Source organism: Equus quagga, chromosome 5 (genome assembly GCF_021613505.1).
Source record: "Equus quagga isolate Etosha38 chromosome 5, UCLA_HA_Equagga_1.0, whole genome shotgun sequence".
Taxonomy (NCBI): Eukaryota; Metazoa; Chordata; class Mammalia; order Perissodactyla; family Equidae; genus Equus; species Equus quagga.
The window spans coordinates 109364921-109389243 of NC_060271.1; the positions used below are offsets into that span (position 1 = coordinate 109364921).

At 44.2% G+C, this 24323-nt stretch overlaps 1 protein-coding gene and 1 long non-coding RNA gene across 4 annotated transcripts in view; both read right to left on the minus strand.

Moving 5' to 3' along the window:
* CRIM1 (cysteine rich transmembrane BMP regulator 1) overlaps positions 1-24043 on the minus strand; it is a 188354-nt gene extending 164311 nt beyond the window's left edge. Inside the window, exon 1 of the mRNA XM_046662888.1 lies at positions 23233-24043. Within this exon, the coding sequence (XP_046518844.1) occupies positions 23233-23563 (331 nt within the window). The 5' untranslated portion in view covers positions 23564-24043. The remainder of the gene's footprint in view (positions 1-23232) is intronic.
* Positions 575-12537, minus strand: LOC124240147 (uncharacterized). 3 transcript variants are annotated; one of them, XR_006888788.1, is made up of 4 exons: positions 12523-12537; positions 1204-1417; positions 961-1097; positions 575-735 (listed from the first exon to the last, which is right to left on the minus strand). It is a non-coding gene; the product is annotated as an uncharacterized LOC124240147 (long non-coding RNA). The 3 variants fall into 3 exon arrangements; XR_006888787.1 differs by lacking the exon at positions 12523-12537 and adding an exon at positions 1632-1646; XR_006888786.1 differs by lacking the exon at positions 12523-12537 and adding an exon at positions 1632-1742 and having other exon boundaries at positions 577-735; positions 1204-1233.
* Positions 24044-24323: the final 280 nt, after the last annotated feature.

Sequence of the window (24323 nt, forward strand, 5' to 3'; positions counted from 1 at the left end):
TAAGCAACTGCTTTCATTGAAAAAAACAGAATTCCTGATCAATTACTACCTCCTTCTTGTCAAGCCAGGATTCAACACAGAACACTCCCTTTATTTACTAAGACCCAAACACTAGTGAGAGAAGACGCTTTCTGCGTGGTGAATCATCTGGAACTAACTAGAAATTGGACTTTCTCCCCCCAAGTACATACTATCCTTCATAAGAAAATGGTTCAGTGCTCTATTCAGTAAAACCTGCACCTTCCCGCCATGTGCCGGTCTCCCTGTACTGTCAGCAGACGGCTCTGCTGTTAGGGCTGATTCCTGCACATGCGCACAGGGCAGAACGACAGCAAAAGCAGTCGGATGGCCAACAAAGGGGGCTCTGCAACAGCGCTTCCTTTTATGAAGATCAGGTTTTAAATGGGCTGCTTCAATCTGGGTGAGAGAGACGTGAGAAAGAGGGAAGAAGGGAATCGTAGACGCCTCTCTTCTTTTTGTGAAACAATGAATTCTTCAAACCATCTGGTAAGATAATCTTGTCCCACAAGAACCAGACTACACTTGTTTGCATTGAAATAAATTTATTTTTTATTTTTTAATTTTTTTTATGCTTTATCTCCCCAAATCCCCCCTGGTACATAGCTGTATATCTTAGTTGCAGGTCCTTCTAGTTGTGGTAAATTTATTTTTTTTTAAGTTGGGTACCAGAGGCGGATTTGACTGCCAAAAAGATATTCTGGAATACACTGAGACCTAAAAAAAAAAAAAGGAAATGTTATTAAAATGACAACAGGCAACATAAATGGCATTTAAAAAGGTAAGGCAAGGCATTTTGTTTGACTGAGTATGTGTGTGTGTTTGCTCAAAGCTCTTCCAAGTTCTCCATAAAGAAAAAGGATACTTAATACTGTTACAATTCTGTTACATAAACTGCTTTTAGAATCAATAAATATTTTTAGAATGAAAAGAAGCACTTACACACTGACAAAGGACTTCAGGTTCATGTTCTTGTCACCTTTGTGGACATGATCACTTTTTATAAACCATCTTTTCCAAATTGTAATCTCCAGGTTCTGGGTTAAAAACTCTTGTCTTTAGGATCACAGTCCCTGTCCCTATCAAGAGAACACAAAGATAAATATTCTTCAGTCCTTGCCACATGAACTATTATCAGCGTAAACTTTTTAACTAACTTTCTTAACTTAAAAAACAATGACTTACCTCCCTTCTGTGAGAGCTGTGATCTTCATCCTGAGGACGGCCAAGACACTTCATCAAACCTGAGTGGCGGTGCCCCTTCCCCCACCATCTCATCGGGACCATTTGGGGACCATTTGTTCCTCTTATCGTAGATGAGCAGAAACTCTGAGAGTAGCCCTCAAATTCAGTACCCCATCAGCAAGAGGGAACAATCATGTCTGGCATACTAACCTGCCTGGGGGAAAATCACAAACAAAACCTCCTCACAAGCACCTTCCAGCCGTCCAGGTGATGTAATGCGAAGAAAATGTCCCATGAATTTACTTATTAACGTAAAACCCCATTTATTGAGCAACTACTACTTGCGTGGCCCCACGCTAGGCACTGAGTGGGCTAGGAAGAAGCAAGAACCTATTCATTTAAAGAGCATTTTTCTACCCATCTCCTACCTTAGAAGCAAACACAAGTTAGAAGGCAGAGCGATCCATAAGGAAAGGGCAGAGCCTCATTAACATAGCCATCCCACATGCTAGAGTTCAAAATGTTCCCGTAACAATGCTTACTGGAAATAAATCACCTCACTGAGCTGTTTTTCCCTTGCAAAGTTACCTTGGGAGCCAGTAAACATAGATTTCTGACTGGCCGGGTATGACAGGTCTGATTAATAAATCATAGGCACATGGTTATTGATACTGAATTTGGAACATCCTACTAGCCAGGCCCCCACCAGGGAGGGAATGTCTTATGCCTACAATGCTTTATTGCAAACAAATATTATTTTCATTTTATGGTAAGAAATGAACAAATCATTTCTCTACCTCTGAACATTACAATTACTCAACAAAATATTTAATAAGCACCAATTAGGTATAAACCATAGTGTTTAATGTGGAGGCACAAGTACAGCTGACACTTACTATATGCTCCCTATGTACAAGCCACTGTTCAAGAGATTTACACAGATGAGTCTGCTCAGTTATTCCTCATAACAACCCCAATGAGGTAGATACTCATTATCTACCCAATGAGGTAGATATTATTATTCCAATTTTTCAGATGGACACTGTGCAGAGGTCAAGTCGCCTGGCTAGGGTAACACACCAGGCAAGTCACCTGGCTAGACTACAAACTGACTTCAGAACCAGAAGTCCCACTAGAACACAGCATTGCCTCTCAGTAATAAAACGTGGTTTCTCCTTAAGGAACTTATCATCTACATTTCTGCTGAGGAAGTCATCTCCTCTGGGCAGTTTTTCTTGAGACTGCATGCTTAACGCTCCCTAACAAATGGAAGCAACACACGCTGGCCACAAAGGTGGGTAAAATGCTCCAAGACCAGATTGATTCACAGTCTGGGGAGCAAGCAACAGGGCTGAGGAGGCAGGGCCAGCGCTGGAGTGAGGTCAGTGCCGCCGGTGAAGGCAGGCAAGTGCCTCAGGATGAGGAGAGGCATGGTCAGGTCGGCTGGGCAGAGCCCCCAAGTTGCTAACAGCAGAGAGCACCCGTCTGCAAGGCTGGAGGCTGACCCAGGGCAGTAGCTGGATGGTGGACTTCCTGAACATGGGTGGATGCAAGGTAAAGGGATTCAGAACTCACACAGGGGAAATCTGTGACCAACCCATAAAGAAGCAAAAGACTCAGGGGGGTAGGGGGCTCAGGGGCTGCTGCGTTTGCTCACTCTCAGAGCAGTGGAGACAGTGATGCACAGACTGAGCTGCAAACCCCATCTCACAAATGCAGCCCCAAATGCTATATGCTTCTACTATTTACATAACTATCTTTTCTCCAGACGCTTGGTGTTCATTATTTGCAGGTGAGGAAGTTAGTTATTTGACTACAAATTCAGAAAGAAAAGGAACAGAACGGCCGTGGTTGGCGCACTGGGGGAGACTTCCGATATACCCACCAAATGAGATCCAGATACTGAGAGTCGACCCTCGGAAGCACCAACTCGGAGAGGTAACAGCGTGAAGCAGCCATAAACAAACCCATCCCGAAACAAACCCATCCAGCATTGACCCCTGGCGAGAACCTCCGAGTCCACAACCTCCCTCCAACTATATTTATGCCTTCTCCCACAGTCTCACATCTCAACAGCCAGAAATAAACCCGGGGCTCTCAAAACCGAACCTTTCCTCCTCCCCGTCCTCTGAGTTGGCCAAGCTCCAGGACCCTGGAAGCAAGGAAACACAGCCCAGAGACACTGTACCAGAACTCACACCCGGCTGAAACATTCACCCCAACACAGGCTTTACTCTCTCCCACATGACAAGGAAGATACAAATCGACTTCGTTACCTATTGATTCAAACATTTCCAATCACATTGTTAAGAAGCTTTTGAAAAGAAAACACAAGCAGTTTTGGTTGATAATAAAGATGATCTGATTAATGATTAACTGTTAGTACTGGAGACAATCTATTGATTCCCAGCTTTAAATAAAGTTGTATAAACTGGTTACAACAAGAGAATATAGGCTGTATTTTGGGCGAAAGCTTAGGGAATCCCAGGTGCCCACCCCCTTTACAAACCTTTTCCCTAAGAGTGGCCAACTCTCCCACACCTTTTCATTCATCCTCGAGACACAATCTCAGTCTACATATTTTGGCCATGGCGGTGGGTGTCAAATATTCACTTATTGTTGTTGAATATAAGTATCTACTAAGCTTTGTGTTTAATTAATTTTTTAAAAAACTTTACACACTTGCTGACTTTAATTAATGTTATTATTTTATGATGTAACTAAAATTTCAAAACATCCATGGTTAAACTATTAAATTTGATGTGAGTTCACCTTCAAATGACTTTTTCAGGACAAAGTGTGCTCTTTTACGTTCATATGCTGATCTGAAAAGTATCTGTTAAATTTCACTTGTGTGCATGCACCACTTTAATCCACGTTGTGGCTTAAAGACGTCTAAATGGCTACTCTCTCCATAACAAGCAGCCATGTAAACATCCAGTGTTTTCTGGATTGCATAGTTGATTGGTATACGTCACGCATGAATTACAAATTTTCAAAGACTTATAATTCAGAAACAGTAACTTAATATCAGAGGTAATCAAAGGTTTTCTTTTTTTTTTCTTTTGAGGAAGATTGTTGCTGAGCTAACGTCTGTGCCAATCTTCCTCTATTTATGTGGGATGCCACCACAGCATGGCTTGACAATTGGTGCTAGGTCCTCGTCTGGGATCTGAACCTGTGAATCCTGGGCTGCAAACGTGGAGCACATGAACTTAACCACTACGCCACAGGTCGGCTCCTATCTTCCTTTGATGACTCAAAAGGCACTTAAAATTTATATGAAATATATATGAAGCCCAGTGATTTGACTTTGCATACTGTTTGTGCAATTGGTTTTGAGTGAGAATTTTTTTTTTTTGCTGAGGACAATTGGTCCTGAGTTAACACCTGCTGTCAATCTTCCTCTTTCTTTTGGCTTGAGGAAGACCAGCCCTGAGCTAATTTGTATTTTTAAAGATTAGAGAAATGAATATGAAATATTACAACATATGCTATCTATACATTTGAATATGAAACCAGTATCTGCGTTGTAAAAACTATTAATACATCAGCCAATAATAACACAAGGAAAAAAAAGTCTGTTTTCCTAATAGAATTTCAACAAACTTAATTCTGACAATGACCCAAGTTTTTCCAAATTTTATATATGTGCCTTGTGGGATAACTTCTAGGCCTCTGGTTTTCATTTATAAAATGGCGGAAGTGGAAAACCATTTTAGATTCTCAGATAAAATCCTTGATAACAAGAGCATATGTCATATGTATGCAAAGCACAAAGGCTGCAAACTCATCTTGAAGTTAATATCTAGTCCCTATTTAGGACTTAGTTAATTATATCCATTTTTCATACTAAATAAACATTTGCAATCCAATAATGTACCAAAAAAAAAGCAAGAGAATTGAAATGTCCCTCCTACCCAGGGGGCTGGCTATTTGCACAAAGTTTACAAATCATTACTTAACCTTACGGAGCTTCATTGTCCTTAGAGTCAACACAGGCCTGGTGGTATCAAGGACAGAAGACAAAACAATTAAGGGCCACAGTCCTCATGCCACAAGCCCTAGACACAAAGGACCAGATGTACAGTCAGTCAGTGGTCAGATCCTTAGTAAGGGGAGATGAGCCAATTTCAGTCATCTGCTTGGAGAGCCTTGGCACGCACAAAAATAAATTCCATTAAGACTACATAGAATTTTCTCTTAGGTTCACCTGGAATGACTTTTTTCCCCTTCTTGCCTTTTATATAGTCCTGAAAGGAAATGAAGCTGAAAGTTGGAGTACATCTCAATTAATCAGCTTAAATTATAATAATGGAGACTATGTAGGAACATACACTTGATATAATTTGCAGTGGAAAGAAGCAAGATACAAGATGTATGATAAAAATATATGTCTAAAGAGAAAGACTAGATAGGGTATATATACATTTATATACACACGTGCAAAGACACAAAACTGGTTCTTGTGTTTGGAACAAGAGCGTTTGGGACCATTGTTTTTCTTCTCTATTTCCAAAACTGTTTAGTAGAGTTATGTCGCCTTTACAATAATTTCCTTAAAACGAAGGCAGTGGACCAAATATTTGGCCCTAGCACACATAGCTAGTTACGGGAAATAAGATGTTCAAGAAACCAACTACAGAGAGGGAATTTAGGTAACCCTTTCTGACTGACCATTAAAGGGACTTGGGTCTGTTTTTACAAGGCAAGGCCCTTTCCCACTTAAGCTCCAAGAATCTTTGAGGATGAAAAGTTCCAGGGAATATGCGTGTCAGTCATTTCTGATGGACTCCTTTCTTGACACATGGCATGGGCAGGACATCAGCAACTCCAAACCTGATGGGGACCTTATCAACTGCAAAAGAGAGGACTCAGGAGTGAAGTGCCCACAGCTTCAGGTAAGCCACTTAGGAGACAATCTACATGTACTTACTTATATAAATTAATTAATGATGGCTAGAGACAGAATTTTTTTTCCCCATTGGAATTAACAGACCCTAACAGCTCCAATTGGAAGAAAATGCTATCACAGAAGAATGGACATAAAGAGGTGATCAGGACAAGAACGTGACCCTGTAAGGGATTCTCTTTACACGTGTGCACATTGCACGTGGGGATGCGTGCATAAGCATATACACACATCACATACTGTGCAATGTGTGCACAGCTGTCCAGTGTAATGACAGTTTTCCTCCATAAAAAAGGACAGACAGAAAAGAAAATGTCTATGTTTCCATTACTCCAAATCCCATGCAGACTCGGGGGCGCCTTCCCACCGCATTCTGCCAGTGCCCTGGCCCCCCTGCAAGGCTGCCCTAGGTCACTGACGACTTCATTTCTACCCCTCAGAGAGCCCCATCTGCTTGCTTTCTCTAGCACAAAAGTGACCTTTCCTCCCCAAGAGCTGTCTCTGGGTGCAGTTGTAGGCACGACAGGCCAGTCAAAGGCCCGTTCAAGACACTGATTTTCCCCAAATAACTGACAGGTTCTTTTCAGGACTCAGGTAACTCAGCTATCTCAACAGCTGAAAATGGTACTTGCTGGCTGCACTTCACACCCACTTCTCTGGTTCTCACCTTCCAGGAAGTCTACTTTTCAGTTACAAGAACTGTTTACCTTGGCTTACAACGTGAGGGGCACTCCCTCCTTCAAGCGTGTTTCCCAGTCCTCCCAGGCCTCCATTCATTTATTTTATTAAAGACTGAGGGTAAACACGCTATTCCAGCAGCAAGAACAGCTCCGAGTCCTTCACCGCCCACCTCAAATTAACTGAGGAATCACGGGTTCTGAGATACACACGTCTCCGATTCTGGCAGCATCCACCATCAGGTTAAATATTCCTTCTGCAGATACCACACTTGCTCCCAAGGTCTGGGAGCTGACTTTCAATAGTACTGAAGCCACACAAACATTAAAAAAATAGTTTTTAAGAGTTATAAGAAAATCAACACTGGACCGTCAAAAAATTAGTTTGCTTAGAATCTTTACTTTTCATCGCCAACTAAGCATGATGGAGAATTTGAACTCTACAGGTATAACTTTACTTAGCCATCAGTTCCAGCTTGCCCTTATCCCCCTTCCAGAAACTTTTATAACAACTAGTGGTGATTAAGAAAAGGTCCTCAAGTGGGTTACTGGACACCAACGTTATGAAGAATCACCAACTGGGGAGAGAGGAGCATCTTAAACATGGGAAAGGTGAAGGGACATGCTGCAGCAGATACATCAAAATTAACCCTGCTGTAAGAAAACGGGGCTCTCTGGGGACATTCACTCAACTGATAAAAGGGTATAGGTGCCCCGGCTTATACCAAGGATAATTTTGTATATGTGTCTATGACCCTGTATACTTTATCTTGGCCAAACCTTTTTTTTTTCCCTGAGGAAGATTTACTCTGAGCTAACATCTGTTGCCAATCTTCCTCTTTTTGCTTGAGGAAGATTCATCTGAGCTAACATCTGTGGCCAGTCTTCCTCTGTTTTGTATGTGGGTTGCCGCCACAGCATGGCTGATGAGTGGTGTAGGTCCGCGCTGGGGATCTGAACCTGTGAACCCAGGCTGCCTAAGCAGAGTGACATAAACTTAACCACTATACCACCGGGATGGCCCCCCAACCTCTCTTCTTTAGCAGTTGAAAAAGCTTAGCTCTAAATGCGTCACCCAAAGGCTGTAATTTGCTGTTGTATCCTTAAATGTCTAATGTCTTTCTGTCCTAATTTGTAAACCACTTGAAGACCTCTAGAAAAGAGAACAAAGAGTTCATGACTAGGGCTGTAGGAAAAACAACTCCACACTGCTAAGTAACAAGTTGGGACACCAGCCACCAGTCATCAAGAATTCCTTGGTCCCTGAAGTCATGGGGTTTGGAGTACATCCAAATGGGATTTTGCTTTCTTAAATTCCTTATATTGCATTCCTATGGACTTCCTGTTCAGACCATTGTGGGGCATTTTTATTATTCACAGTCACACACTTCCACCCTCATGCTGTGGCTCAGGACTTCCTTCCCCAAAGAAGTTGTATAGTTAAATTCCTGAAGACATCTGAGATCACCTAGAGCAGGAAATGGGTTGTGTCATTCACTGGCACTGCACTCATGGACTGAACATTCAATACATTAAACTCCCTCCTGATTAGTCAGCTTACATGTTTAAGACACCATCCTGGATTTGTTGATAATACAGATGTGTTTGCTTTATCATCATCAATTATTCATATGGTCATCTGAAGTGTGTCTATAAAGTAACCCATAACTGTTTATCAGTTGTTTACAAGCAGCTGATCACAGAATCTCCACTGCTCGATGCACTAGATCCCCGTGGTAAGGAGAAGGCTATAAGCAGCCGCCTGGGAGGAAAATTCTTACAAGCTGATGAAGGGTTGGTGAATGAAAGATGACACCTTGATGACAAACTGGCAAGGAAAGTCCTCACAAATGAAAATTCTCTATAAATATTTGCCAAAATAAATACAGCTGAAACTAACCCATCATAGCAAAATTTAAAAAAATAAAATCTAATAATGATTTGGGGCAGGGGTAGAGGGAGAGGACATGGGACACGGTTAACCCATTTTGAGCTTCCTTCTGCAATAATGTCACTTCTCACTGGGATTCTCCTGACAGGTAGCGTCATTTGTTTCAGCTTCCACAATGCAAACCAAACAGTTCAGATGGAAAAGTTTTTGTATCATATCTTGGATGACCTTGAGTCTAGATTTAGTCAACAAATGCTCATTGAGTTCTTCCTGTGTGCCAAGTGCTAGAATAACACACAATCCTGGCACTCAAGGGGATCACAATGAGCCCGGGAGACAGAAATGTGAACTCCAACACAGTGAAAAGTGCTATAACAACAGAAGGAGAAAGTGCTATTTATGGGCACCAGGGGGTGGGGGAATGACATTATTTTTTCCTGGGCAGAGCAGGAAGGCTTCACAAAGGAAGCCACGTAAAACGGTAGGGTTTGAAGGATAAGAACACATTTGGAAGGATGTGAAGATAACTTCGGGGAATCTGAAAGCCAACACCGCACCTTTTCCAGTGGCTTGCCTTTGACCCTCACCTTCGGTTGCAACAGATACTAGGATCTATCGAACATACCTCCTAACTTTCTGAGTTTTCAAAGGGGTTTGTTCAAGATAAACCTGAAATAAAACTGGAAAACCTAAACCTTGAAGAGGAGAATAGTCAGGTACTGAATTTAGGAGTCTAATTTTCCTTTACCTGAGGGCTTTTAGTAATAACATGTAAATTACTAAGGCTCTCCGGGAAGTTAAATGTTTATTATACTGAGATCATCCAAAAAAAAGTAAAGTTGGAATCATTATGCATATGAAATATATCCCTTCTAAAGAAAAAAAAAAGTGCACTGTTCCTTCTTTAGTAGTAGTCATCCTTTATGTTTTTTCTCTCTTTGTAGCTCCCAATACCTTCTGCTTTTCCATTCTCTCAAGAAACAGTATCACCCAAGCATTTCTGGCTCAAGGGCATATGCTTACATATTCACACACAGTTTAAAAAATATAATACACGGGCTATTTTCAGTGCCAAATGTAGCTGTAATTATGTATTTCTTTTGGACATGTTTTATGTTATTAAAGCATGTAAATACTTTATCTCCCTCAAGTTTTCCAGAACTCTACTGGCAGAGAGTCTTTTTCCTTTCTCTTTCCAAAGCATCGAATACAGTTTCCTGAATAGAGAATCAATAAACGGTTGCTGAGGGCTCACCTTTTCTCAACATAAGTCTTTGAAAATAATTTAATCTCTTTCCAACAAAAAATACCTCTGGCTTCTTTTATTTTGCTTACTTCCCTACATAGTGACTCCATTTCTCACCCTAAATCTCTGCTTTTCCTCTCTGCCATCACATCTAAAATTCCTACATAACACCAAAAACTATGTTGAGTGATAACCTACCATAAACCATCTCACACAGCCTTAGAGTTAATACAACTTTTGTCCTAATCACCAATACATGACATAAAGTCAGGTAGTTTTCCTCAGCTCCACTTGCCCATGTATAGATATCCCAATTAACCAGGCAGTTTAAAAGCCAAAGCACTTTAATTAGAATTGTTTTTTTCAAATGTAATAAAACAATGCACAATCTTTATTAAGAAGTCATTCTCAGTTTGCTGATTTACAGAGTAGATAGTACATTTAATTTGTTTCAAGCACGCAAATTGTTTTCAGCACATCCGTAATACAATGCAAAGTATTCTTCGTCTGTATTGTGCCTTCAGCAACTGAATACACATGCACGCGCACACACGCACAGACTCACTCTCCATCCAAAGGCACAAAGTTAACCACACCTTGAAAGAAGGAATTATCACAGCTTCCTATCTCTCAAAGTCACATCTGGACCAGGGCTCCAGCTGCTGATGCTACAGTTAAGGTTTACCAGCCTGGGCACATCTTCCTAGGCCAGCAAGTCTACCACAACCTTGTGAAGAGCCTTGTTTTATGACACTTTATCACCTTCTGATCCATATTACCATATTTCACAGTGTCAAATGGATTTTACGTTCTGGCAAATGCTCCCCTTCCAAACATTTCTCCAGAAATCCTCTTCCGCCAGCCTGTTAGTGTAGATACCTTTATTAGAAGAGAACCCAACTTCTCTTAATAGTTGGGTTACCAAGAGCTGGAGAGCTGCATGTCACCATGCTGGGAAGAACGTGGAGGCAAATGGCAAGACGGCTGGCAAGCCTACCTTTCCAATGGCTCTCAGGGCACTGGAGATCCAGCCTGCACTGAGTTGTGGCAGGGACTGACCAGAGAAGGAGCCCACATCAGAGCACAAACTCGTGGGCATGGGAGGTATTAAATAGACCTTCTAGCACAGACTCTGATGGCAGCAAATGCACACTGAACCCTCGCTGCTTCCAAGAGAGAGGTATTCGGCCTCAGGCATTCAGACTCTCGTTAGTGCCCCCATAGTTTAAAAGTCCTCAAGCTAATATGCACCAACCAAGCAGGAAGGAAACCAAATAAAGACCTATTGATATAGCAAAGAAGAGTAAAGCAGAACCTATTTAGGCAAAAGCTCCAGTTAGTAAATGAACACCATCCACCCCTCAATGGCTATTTCAGACGCCACCACTGTTAGCTGTCCAGAAATCTACCCTGGAAGAGAGAGGATAAGATCCGGAGCAGGATTTAACTTTTGATATTATCTTCAAAAAAGAAAAGAAGGAAAGACAGAGCAAGCCACAGTACTCCACACTAGAAGTGTTTTCTGTTAAACAATATATAATGTCTACCCACTTCTTAGTAAATTTATAGCAGTTTTACAGATTGGACCAAAAAGAAATCTTTGGGAACAAAAAGGAAAATATTACAGAAAATAAAAAATCAAATAAATTCATACTGCTAGGGATTGGTGGCTTAGGTAATTGCATTGAAAGTGAGAATCAGAGAAGAGATCTACATAATAATTAGCGGCTAAGTTTTCTCATGTCACATACTCCCAAATGGAGTATTTAGAATTCAGCAGACTTATTAACGAATAAATGCCCGACTGGAATTAACTAGCACCTCATTCTGGAAGGCTGCTCTTGGCAAAAATGTAATATCCACAAGGCAAAGCAAGCTGATTGCTGGCAGACGCTGTGGGCTGTGCTGAGCGCCACATACTTCAGAATAATATGCATTACATCAAGTTTCAGAGCCACAGATTCACACCACCTAACTTCACTGGGTGTCCTGCCGCTGGACAGCATGCAAAGGAAGGGTGAAGTTTCTAGACTCTCAAGAGACAACTTCCCAGGCTGCACAGCTAGCCTGTACTTGAAACATATGTAGTGAAGATCTGCTGTCTCACACAGACGCAAAGAGCTTCCTGGTCCCGTGGCTCAGCGACACACAGAGGTAAGGGAGCCAGCATAGAGCAGGATGTCCCACCGCAGACACTAATCATTTCAGCCTCCCAAGATGAGGCACCCAAGTGCCACACTACCCCTCCTTCCATGCACTATGACTGTTCTGTTTCTTTAAATTCAGGCTGCTCCTTAAGGAAACTCCCTGGCAAGTGAAAACAGCAGCAAAGGTAAAAGAATGCTGAGAATTTGGCTGCTGCCTGCAGTATTAGGAAGAACAGCAATTACTCAACTCTCTCCTAGTGTCAGAGGCAGAAATGAGCATGCGAATTTGGGCAAGTTTTGGCCTGTCTTTGCTCAAGCTTCTCCCTGTGCAGTATCTGTCACCTACCTACCTCACAGTCCTAATAATTAATGAAGTAAACGAGAAAATGGAGAAAGAGTGAAGGCAGCAGGCCAGCAGAGACATAAAAGAGAGGCATAAATTCTACCTTGAATCCAGGCTAGGCCACAGTTAATACGGCTTAAAGATTGCTGGCAGTTAAAAGATGTCAGTGACTTCCCAATAACTCTGTTTTGCTGTCTCCACCACCTCACGGTAAACATAACTATGGGCGAACCCTTGATCTTTTCCTCCAAGCCCTTCCGTCTACAGCACTTGGCAGAGAGTCCTGTAGACAATCCCACTTTTTCCTTCCCCGGCTCTGCAAACACAAGGTAATATTTGACTCCTGCCCAGCACTTCCAGATCACAAAAACACGGATCTTATGACCAGAAAGGCCTTAAGATATCATCTGGTTCAGTTCCCTTGCCTTCAGGTAGGTAACTATTTAATTCCCTTTTGACAAATTAAGACAAAATAAAGTCAAGGGAAGTCGAGTTTTATTGAAGTCACTGAGCGATTAAAGGATGAAGGGCGATCGGGAAGCCACGGCTATTTTTTTCTCCTTTATCATGCTATTCTCACATACAAGAATTTTGTGATATTTACCTTCCTGAGCAGACTTAAATCCTTCCTGCAACAAAGTAGGATATATACAGGCTCATTCATTCCTCTGATTAAAATACGGAAATTGATTTGGCCTTTCATTTTTATGTCACAGACAGTGGTAATAAATTTTCCTAAAATTCGTCTAACATATAAGAACTCAGTGGTTCTGAAAAACACCCAGCATAACCAATCTTTCTCAAACCATTTAAAAATCCTTCTGCTTTGGTTTTCAGAGATAAAGCTGTCTAGAATCTATCCCTTTTTCCTCACTCAGAATGTGAATGCCCAGACCTTAAAAAAAGCAAAGCTCCCAAGAGCAGAAAGTGAGGAAAGGGGAAACAACGTGAAGGTTTTCAAGATCTGCATCTGAGGAGATGATGGAACGTTCTGCCTCTGCAGAATTAGACACACACACTCCGAGGGGACCGAGCCCACACTCCCCACAGGTACGATTCCTCACATGTTGCAGATCTGAAGGGGTCCAATTAATTCTTCATATTGAACGTCTAGTTCAGGTCAAACTCCCTCAAGGTAGCTTTGCCTTATTTTGGCAGGTCTTTTGGAATCTTAAAAAAAGGAGGTATCACAACTCTCCAATATTGAGATGCCTTTTGTTTTATCACAGCTGTGAACTGTTTCACTTGTGGCCTTTGGATAAGCAGCTAAATAAGTTACCTCTTCTAGACAGGACTTCACAGGCTCAGGTTTCATTCTGCCCTGCCAGAAATTCCTTTCTGTTTTGAATCTGAGGTGTTTGTTTATGGTTTTTGTTTTGAAATGCTAAATAAGACAGGCGCAGTCTCTAGTTACAGCCTACATCTTTTTTATTTATTTTTTCTTACCTTGCTACAGCCAGAGAGGCTGGCTGTTCGGGACTTAGCTAAAATTTCCAAACGGTAGACTCTTCAAATTATCTTCCCAGGAACTTGAAATGTAAAATGACAACACCTTAAAGTATAATTAACACTAAGTTTTCTTTCCTAAGTGTTCGTAAGACAAATGTTCCCAGGATACTTCAAATTAGGGTGTCATTTTTGGATTTCACAAACATATACTTAAAAGAAACCCTGAAATTTGGAAGTTTATCTCATCTTGCTTGTAGGTTACACTTTTGAATATGAGCACTCTTGATGAAAGATAGAGGCACTACCATGATAGGTACTAAATGAGTTTCTGGGGAAAAAACTCAATTTCTACTGTGTGATAATAAGGTTTGGTTGTCAAGAAGGAAATAAAGAGTAGTAAACTATTGATTCCAAGGATTGTATCTTCATCGAGTTCTTTTTCCTTGTTCCATAATAGCCAACATAAAGCATTTGCCTTGTGAGTTCTAAGCCCTTATTTACTAGATAAAAACAATATTTATTTCCAGGCATGAAGGAAGAATTATAGTCCTGTCTTCCTAAAGTGGGACCACACCTACACTGGAAACTAAAGAGACAAGAATGTCGGCTATCATAACTCTAGGCGTTCTTTTCCAGCCTTCCACGGCAGCACAGAGACTCTCCGGAGAAACCACAATGCAAATCCACGGTAAAGCTGCAGTATTAGTCCCCATGAAAGATGGATGGGACGCACAGGATCAAGAAAAGCAACGTGATGTACTCCGGGCCACGCGCCATCTCCTGCTCACTCCCAGGCCCATCCTGTCTTTGAGCCACTGGGCCTGCTGCTTCCTGCTGCAACCCTGGTGATCCCAACCCTGCCTTGGAATGTCTCCAGCAACGTCTCAAAACCCACCCAAAACCTCCAACAATAAAAGGAAATTTAATTCATGTTCATAAAACCATATGCCATCAATATTAAGATATGTCACCTTTTAAAAAATATTAATGACAGAAAGCTCTCTAGAAGTAAGGATTCAAACCACAACATGAAGCCAATATCCACATCCTGCTGAAACACCAAAGGGGCTAGAAATTACAGTCGTACTGGAGTGAACCAATAAATGCTTTCTTGGTCCAGAGACCCTGGACTCGTGGCCTGTTGTTCTCACTACTTCACAGTCCCTTTCTCTCTGACAAACATCTGAGACCAGAATCCCTCCTCTGAGTCCCCTGCCCAAGAGACTTAGTTAAGTGTGGAGGAGGTGTGAGACAGCCCACAAAGTAGATGTTTCAAAAAGTTAGAGAAAGCTAACAAAGAAAATGAGAAAGGACAGAAAATAGAATGGAAATTAGAATATTAATTACCTTCTAAAAGTCTATTTCGTACCAGGAACTATACTAGCCATTATATACACATACACACACCCCCCCCCCACGCTATGTAATCATATATATATTATATATGTATTAATTCTCTTCAATCCTCACTATAATATTGACTTGACAGAGAGCTATTACTATTCCATTTTCACAGATGAGGAAACTGAAGGCCAAAACAACTAAGCAAGTTGGTTGTTCAGTTAAAAAGTAACAGAGCTGAGATTTGAACATAAGTTTGTCTAGCCCCAAAGTCTATTTTCTTTTTCCTAAAACTTCCTGCACAGAGGAGGAGGAGGAGGGGGGAGGCCAGGAGACCCCCAGGCCTCGCTGGGTGCCGCCCCCTCCAGTAAATCCCTCCTGGTGGTCAGAGGCAGAGTTAGGAGCCCTCTTAGTTGCTCCTGAGATGCTTAACACTTCCTTATCTCAGGGCTCAACAGCTGTGAGTAACTGTCTTAGTCAATAATCAATCGTCTCAGCTATCTACCATGAGGCCATGACCTCTGTGAAAGCAGGGCCCCTCTCTTATTTATTTTGGCTGAAAAATAATTATTCTAATAGCAGGTAACATTATCAGGTCTTATATGCCACACTGTGCTACAGGCTTTACGTGTGCTAGCTTTCTGCTACTCAAAGTGTGGTCCTGGGATCAGCAGCATTGGCATCACCTGGGAGTTTATTAGAAATGCAGAGTCTCAAGCCCCACCAAGACCTACTGAATCAGAACCTGCATGTTTAATGAGATCCCCAGGTGATTTGTGTACACATTAAAATTTCAGAAGCACAGTTTTATCTCATTTGAGCCTCACAGCTAACATAGGTGCTACCTATTATTATTATTAGGGACACTGAAGCTTAGAGAAGTAGCATTACTATACATCACAAAGACCAGACCCATGGCAGTTGCTCTCAGTAAACGCCTGTGGGTGGAAGGATGGTAAGGACACAGGTAGGGCTGGAAAGAGGACGGAGGAATGGACGTGTTAAACATCTGACCTCTGGCTTTGCCTGTTGGTACCAATTGCAGCAGCAGGTGGACTGGGGCCCAGACGCCGGCATGCTGCAGCAATACAAGCTGTTTCCTTGGCTCAAGCCAGGCCAAATCCCACAGTGATCACCAGTGTGAACACTCCGGGAGCCAGAAGCAAAATCTTTTTCCAGAATACAATGTGAAGGAAAATGCACAATGTGAAAATGTACAATGATTATACTGAGTTTAGGTGCCCCCTTCATCCCCAAAGGAAAGAAATATTAGCCCACCAATAAATGGTTAAATTTACAATTCCTATGACAACGCAAAAAATTTCAGATTCCTCCCTCTTTACTTTTACCCCAAATACACAAATTTTGTAGAAATTATTTAGAGAGAGTATAACAAATGGGCCTCAGGAGGAAAGATAGCAAATAGCTCCAGAGGCCTTTAAATAATTTTTTTAACTTAATGCATTTATGGTGTTGGGGTGGAGGGCAGGGACTTGAACTCAATAATAATTCACTGTCTTTCTAGGAGCTCAAACTCCTTAGATGATCAATTACTCAGGTAGATGAGGATTAAGCAGAACAAGAGAACGAGCCCATATCAAGTTATTTTATTTACACTGGTTGGTAGCTTTGTTGTTAAGTGTTTACCGCATGTCATTCTTGTAAGTGCTTCACAGAGTTCATTCACTGAGTCCTCAGAGCAACCCCATTATTAACCCCACCATACAGATGAGAAAACTGAGACGCTCAGAAGCAGACTGCAGACTTGACCCAGAAACCAAGTTTCTAACCAGTACACTCTTTTATAAGTATTCTGCATGGAGAACTAATTGGGGTTGGGGGAGTGGGAAAGGAACTGAAATCTGTTCCTTTTGTAACTAACAGGAAAAAAGGAGATCTTTTTGACTGTTTTTCATGTGAGCCCAAAATGAACACTTACCAGTGTTTGTTTACCTTGAGGGCATTCTTAAACTTAAGTATAGTCAACCACTCCTCCGTCCACAAGACCAAAGAGGTCTTGTCCAAACAAGGAGCTTTTCCATGATGTGACCAGGCTGACTGGCCAGGACAAGCAGCAGGGAGTGGGTGAAGTCGGGAGATGCTGATAAAGGGACACCTCTCAGTTCACTGCCCACGCTCATTGCCTAGTGGAACAAGCTGGAACAAAGAGAAAATCACTCTCAAAAGGAAACTTGCTGTTTTGAAGCACAGCTAGTAAAGGGTTAAGAACGCAGCCTCATTCTTAGATGCTGGGAAACTCTGACCTGTATTGCACAGGCTCTAAGAAGAATGGGGAGAATCCCCTCCCCACCAAAAAAAAAAGAGCTTCTACTTATACTTTTAAACCTAGTTCGAATTCGAACTCTCCTTTTCAAGAGCTTTGCCACCAGAGCCTGAAAAGATCACCTCAGACCTTGTGATTCCTAGAACAAACTTTACCCACATTTCACTCACCAACTAATCATATACAGACACATGAACTCACTTCTCCTTGGCTTGAACTTACATTATTATGCAGACTTTTTAACGTCTTGTTGCCTTATTCTTTATCTTAGTGTAAAGGGTAGGGAACACATTTGAGAAGTCCCAGGGCCCCCAGCTTCCCCCCGGCCCCAGCAAAAGGCCTTGTACAGAGCAGAAGATCCGTGAAAGACTGATTGATTTATAGGCAAATACAAGTCAGATCTTTGAAAATTCAGCTTTGGAGAATTCAACCTCTGAGAAGGAAGGCTTTCAGTCTGTTATTCATGCATGCTTGGCTAGTCTGCTGTTTCTTCCTCAAATAATTAATTGAGCTTTGACTGGGGTGTCTCCAAATCCTGAGACTGCATGTGCCATATAGAAAACAGTGTTACAGGAACGTGCTTCACCAAACATCTACCTGCCACTCATTTGCCCATCTCCTCTCCGACGGTACCTACACGCTAAAGCAGCACTGGCATGTCTCATGTTAGTGCCACAGCCTGAAAGGTATTACACACCCACATTTTTCAGGAATTTCACAATTAATGTCTGGAATGTGTTTTGGATTATTCTTCAAAGGATGACATAGTTGCCCTAAAACGAATTCAATATTTTTCCCTTCTCCCATTTGTCATTCTTCAGTCCTCCCACTCCATTATCTTTTTAGGTTCATCTGTTTTATCTACTTCCCCCAACTTCATAATGCCTGTCCCCCGCACCCCCCAAGCTGTTCCCTCAGTCATCCAGATCATCGCATCTTAAGTCGCACAAAACACAGAAAACTGCACCAAATCACTGAATACCTCCTACCACGGGATGTAATGCCCACAGTCTAAGGATTGTTCAGAAAGTTTTCTTCATAAATTAACCTGTCTGTTCACAACTGCACTGCCAACATATTACTTGTTGACGCTCCTGGTCACTGTTAAATAGGTGTTAATGGCAGCCAATATCTCTAGAATTGCTATTTTTGCCTTTCTAGTTCTATGCCATTCATTTGCCCTTTGCCAAGAGTTTTATGTGACCAGACTCCTCAATGACAGTGAAGATTCTGTAAGCTTGATAGTCAAAGTGAAGGTCACAAAGTCCTGTCATTTGTATACGTGCAGTGAATAGTCTCTCCACGTCTTGTCAATATTTACTTCTGGGAGGAATTAATTATTTCCTTGTTTACTAACATTGGTTCCTCTTTCCATAAGCTATTAAAGGAAAGCTATAGGCCCTCTGCTTGCTTCTCTCTCCAGCATCGAAGAGCTCACTCTACCTAAAGACTTCTGAGATGGAAAATGAAACACACTACTCAAAATTAAGGTCTGGAGCCCTGGGTTTTCCAATTTTTTCTAACGCCAACAGAGGAGTATTAACTTTGCCCCTCCCCTCTTGTATTTAATTAGCAAAAATTAAAATCCATGGACTTGTAACTCCAAGTCCTACAGTATCGAGCAAAGAGAGGAGATCTGTGGCTGGTGCACAACCAAACGTTTTGGTGTATTATCCGGCCTCCTGTCGCCTGTTACCTGGGGCCTCACCTCAGACTCTCCACACATTTTCGTCCAAGGAACCATCATCTCCACTGACTGTCTTCCAGTGATTAGAAAAGAAACAATAACCTTCTAATGGCAACAGTTTCAGAAAACAGCATTCTCTTCTTTGCTATGCTACCCACCACATATCCTGGGTTCTCCTATTCAGTGTCCGATGATGAAAAGTGGGTGGAAGGAAAAGTTAAAATACCTGGAGAAACAAAAGGAGGATTGTGCTTTGCAAGAAATAGTTTCTAGATGGCCAGGGTGAAAACATGGAAAGTTAAGTTCCATAAAGATGAAGCCACTGAGTAAATATTCACTGGGAAAAACGTTGGTGCTTATCTGCGATACGATCACCTGGACCTAATACAGAAAAGTTCTCAGAGCAAAGCCACTCGGTAGCGCCCACTAGGTTCTGAATCACTGTCGTCACAAACTGTCCAGCTCAAGCCATCATCTGCCCTTTTATTACTTAGAGAAGGCTAGTCATGCTGCCCCACCTCCTAGAAAAGCACAATGTCCTATCCCACATAGGCGGAAAAGTGGTCCTCACCCCCTTATCTCAAACTATAATCCTCACTGTCCAATCAAAACATTCTTCCTAGAAAATCCCACTTCCGTCGTTTTTCAAAACTCTGCCTTTGATCTTCCAAAGAGGTCTCTCATCTAGTCTTTTTCCTCGGAAGTTCAGAATCTAAACTTGTTTCTCCAGCTTCTGGGCGATTCACTGAAGCAGGCAGCCTAGCCAACAAACAGGCCACGGAGGATGCTGGAAAGGGCAACATGAAGAGTCACCAAGAGAATGGAAATGAGACAGGGTCTTGCGCCCTCCCAGGAACCAGAAAGCACCTTTGAGACTGAGAGCAAAGAAAACTTTAGGTTTAAAACTCAGTTTTAAAAATCACTTAGCCAAAAACTGTTTTAAAAGAATAATTAAATCAGCATTTACTTAATAACAATCTAAACGATGTGGAAGAAAAGTCCAACTGTACACATCATGTGATTCACAGGACCCAACTCTTCACATTATTTAATCTTTCAGAAAATATTTTTTCTTCAGTGTTCTTTCTAGGGAGAGGATTGTTCATCCATTCAATGCACATTTACTGAGAGCCTCTTATGGGCCAGCAGGCTTTAAAAACCTACGGCAGGGAACCACAAGTTGGAAGGGGCCCATTTCTGCCCCTGATTTATCTAAATCACTCTGTGAACTGCAGTTAAAGCGTGATGTTTTCCCCCCACAGAGCCAGTCCAGGACGTAACACAAAAATTACTGCAAGTTGGCAACTACAGCAATGTAATTTGTATTTAAATTATAGCATGGAAAGCAGGTAGATTAGTCATAATATTTCTATGCCATGCAATATGTTTTCCCAGTGTAGCCAATTAAATAAGAAGTTTTCAAGAGTTTTCATTAACAGATACAACCAGTAGGGGTCATTTTAGTGCAAAAATTGCAGCAAAAGAGACTTCAACATGTATAAAATACACAATTCCTCTTCCTGTTAGTTATGATAATCATGCTTCAGTGTGCGAATTTCTGAATAAAACTAGAAACTGAGGGAAACACTGGCCATTGAGAAATTTCTTGCAAAGGAACAGAAAAAAAAAGACAAAGTCAGAGTTTCCAGATAATTACTGACTTGTAAAGACTCCTCTCATTCTTAAAAAGGAAGAAGAAAGGTTACTCACTTATGTTTTCCATAAATCTTGTAGGAAAATGAAAATATTTGAAATTTTAGGCACACAATTGAAAATATCTGTCTGAATCCAACCATCAGATCATGCCAGGTAACAGTGTCGTCCTTGCTTAGGCTTCATGGATCTAGAATGTAATTTGACTGCTTTTAGAATTCTAAAAAATAAAATGAAAAATGCCCTGACCACACCATTTTGGTAGCTGAAAACAGGCCTGCTCAATGGAAAGTGCTGGTAAATAACACTAATTGAGATATAATCAGGGCAACAAACAGTGCCAAGCATTTTCAAGGCTAACACCAAATGCATGGGGTGTTACCAGAAGAAAGGAAGCTATGAGGGATCGCATCATTTCAGAGGAATGAAAGGCTCACCAACCAACTGCCAAAATAACTCTATACTGTGACACCAGGACATTGTTGCCAAAACACTTGATTACTGTGAATTTTCCCTGAACTCCAGATTTCCTTCACCAGAAATATATCACGAAGAAAAACAAGGGTTAGAATCTTTAGAACCTCCCAAAGTCCTTGTCAGGGCAGAGCAGTTTCCACCGCCTTTAATCTCGTTTCATACTGCTTGTTCTTTTCAGATTTATGGGAGGCCGGCTTAAGTAAATTATACACTCCAAGAGGCGGGGTTCAAAGATGCATCTTTTAGTCCAAGGCATTCAGAATTCCCAAAGTCAAACACATAAAATTATATCAGAAGTTAATCTCATGGCCATTTATCCTGATGTGAGAAATAAAAACACGTTATAAAATGAGACTTAACACCAGACGAGAGGCTTCTGTATTGCAGGCAAACGAACTAGTCTAACCCAACGTCCTAAGGGTGCGGCGGCGCACTGCACGTTCCTCCCCTCGGAGAAGAGTTCCTTGCACTCATTACTGCCCACTAGCTTCCAAACCAGAAAAGCCTCCCCAATTTTCCAGAACTGTCCAAACTCTAAAAACGACAGGTATAAATAAATATGTATGTGTGTTTGCGTGACTGTGTGTTGTGTGCATTTAAAGAAAATCACAGAATTAAAGCCTTTTAAAAGACCCATTTTAACCTTCAGGTTGCCACCTCCTTTTTCAGTATCCCAGCACAATAAATACCCCCCCACACAAGGATGCTTCAGAATAAACCCTTCCCTATCTCCTAGGTGCAGGCTGTGAGTGAGTAGCAAGGGACAGGGGCAGAGGGCGCCTGCCCCTCCTCCGCGCCCCTCCTCCAGAGGTAAGGCTGCTGCGCTTCTCACACATAAGGATGCCCCGGAACAGCATCATCACCCCAACGTCAGCGGGAGCAGGGATCCCACTTTTAACTGGTGCTCACCGAGTCCTGCCCATTAGGCACATAAAAAGAACTCGCTGCCTCTTTCTAGACCCCAAACCAGACCAGGCCCCCCGAGGCTGAGGCAGGCGGGAGGACTTAAGGCCGACACCCACCCAGAGTGGTTCTCTCATCGAGGGAGACTCCAGCAATTCCATCTTTCTCCCTCAGTCTCGACACCATGCTGCACAATGCTTAGTGGAGAAACCAGCAGAACAATCCTCGCTGTCAAACAAACCAAAAGAAGGAACTGGCAACGCGATTGGAAACACGCGGATATGTGATCTTAAAAAGCAACCACTAATAGTCAGAAACAACTTCTCACTCCTAGGTGCAAGACCTCCCCACCCCCCTCCATTCAAAAGAGAACGCCTTTGACCGTTTTCAATAGGCAAATAAATGAGTAAGCACCGTGTGTAACTTCCCCCGGGCTGACATATTCCGGAGCTGAAACTGATTTATATGCGAAGGAGGAGGAAGGGGGTGAAGGAAGAGCGCAAGGAAAAAATAATAAGAGACACAGGGAGTGTGAGCTGGAGACAAGTCTCCTCCGCCAACAGAAAATGGACTTTCGCGGACGGTGTGCAGCACTGGGTTCCACACTGCGCTAGAGCGGGGAGGGTGGCAGGGGCCTGATTCCCCGAGGGGCTAGCGACAGCCTCCGCAGTGCCCCCTGCCCGCGGCAACCCCACCGCGGGGCGCAGGGCCGGGACATTCCACCCAGCCCGAGCCCGAATGGCCACACGTGTGGAGTCTGTGCGCCGCCCGGGGGCGATCCCCCACTCGCCCGCCCCCACCCGCGAAATCCAACCTCGCCCGCGGCCGGCCAAGCGTCTGGGGGAGCAGCGGGCGGGGAAGGAGGGACGCGGGGGTTCTCTCCCGGGGGCGGCGGCCGCCCCTCCTCCCGCGGAGCCCTCTCTCCTCGGGAAAGTCTCGGCCAAACTTTGTTCGGCGCAGCGAGCGCCGAGGGGGCGGCGCGGGCCAGGTGGGAGGGGGCCCGCAGCGGGCGGCCGTACCTTCGCAGACGCCCACTTCGTACTCGGTGATGGAGTCGCCATTGAGCGGGGGGCGGATGACACAGCGCAGCCCCCTGTCGCAGGCTCCGTGGAGCCCGTAGGCGCCGCCGCAGCTCTCGTTCCTCTGGCGGGCGCACATGTAGCAGCAGCCGCAGACGCCCTGCACGATGCTCCCGGGGCAGCTCCTGGGCTCTTCGCACTTGGACTCGTCGCAGGGCAGGCAGACCAGCGCCTGGGTGCCGGAGCGCGCCAGCAACAGCAGCAGCCCCAGCAGCGAGACCAGGAGGTGCCCGCAGCCGGCCAGCCCCCTGCCCCCCGCCACCAAGTACATCCTCCTGCGCCGCCGCCGCCTCCTCCTCGCAGCCGGGCCGGGAGCGGGGCGGGCGCCCTCCCCTGCGCGGGGCACACGCGCTGCCGCCGCCGCACCCGCAGCCCGCGGTCCTCGCCGCCCCCCTCGGGGCCCCCGGGGCGCGCCTCCCCTCGCGGGGCGAGGCCCCCGCCCCCCCTGCGGGCCGCGCCGACCCCGAGCCCACTAGCGTTGGCGCCAGCGGTGGCTTCCCCTCCTCCTCCTCCTCCTCCCAGGAGGGAGGGGGAAAAAGAAAAAAGTTTCCTCCCGGCAGCTGCGGTTCAACCCAAACTTCTGGCGGCGGCGGCGGCTGCGCTCGGCTCGAGCCCCGGCTGGCGGCGCCTCCTCCCTCTCCTCCTCCGCGTTGGCCGGCTCCGCGGCGGTGGCGCAGCCTCCGGGCCGGTCCCCGCCTCCCGAGCCGCCGAGTGGGCGCGGTGGCGCAGCAGAAGGTCCGCGGCGTCCGCTCCGCGCGCCCCGCTCGCCTCACTCCTGCGCGGCTCCTCCGGGCGCTTGTTTATGGCTCGAGCCTCCGCCGCCCGGGCTGCGCCCTCCCCCATCCTACCTCATCCCCCAGCCCCCCCCCCCCCGCGCCGCGCGCCGCTCATTGGCTGCCCCCCACCCCCCCGGCCCGGCCGGCCCCCTCCCCCTCCTCCCCTCCCTCCCCGGCGGCCGGGCCCTTCCTCCCTCGCACGCCTCCTCCTCTCCCTCCTCTTCCTCCTCCGCCCGCAGCCGGGCGCACGGCGGC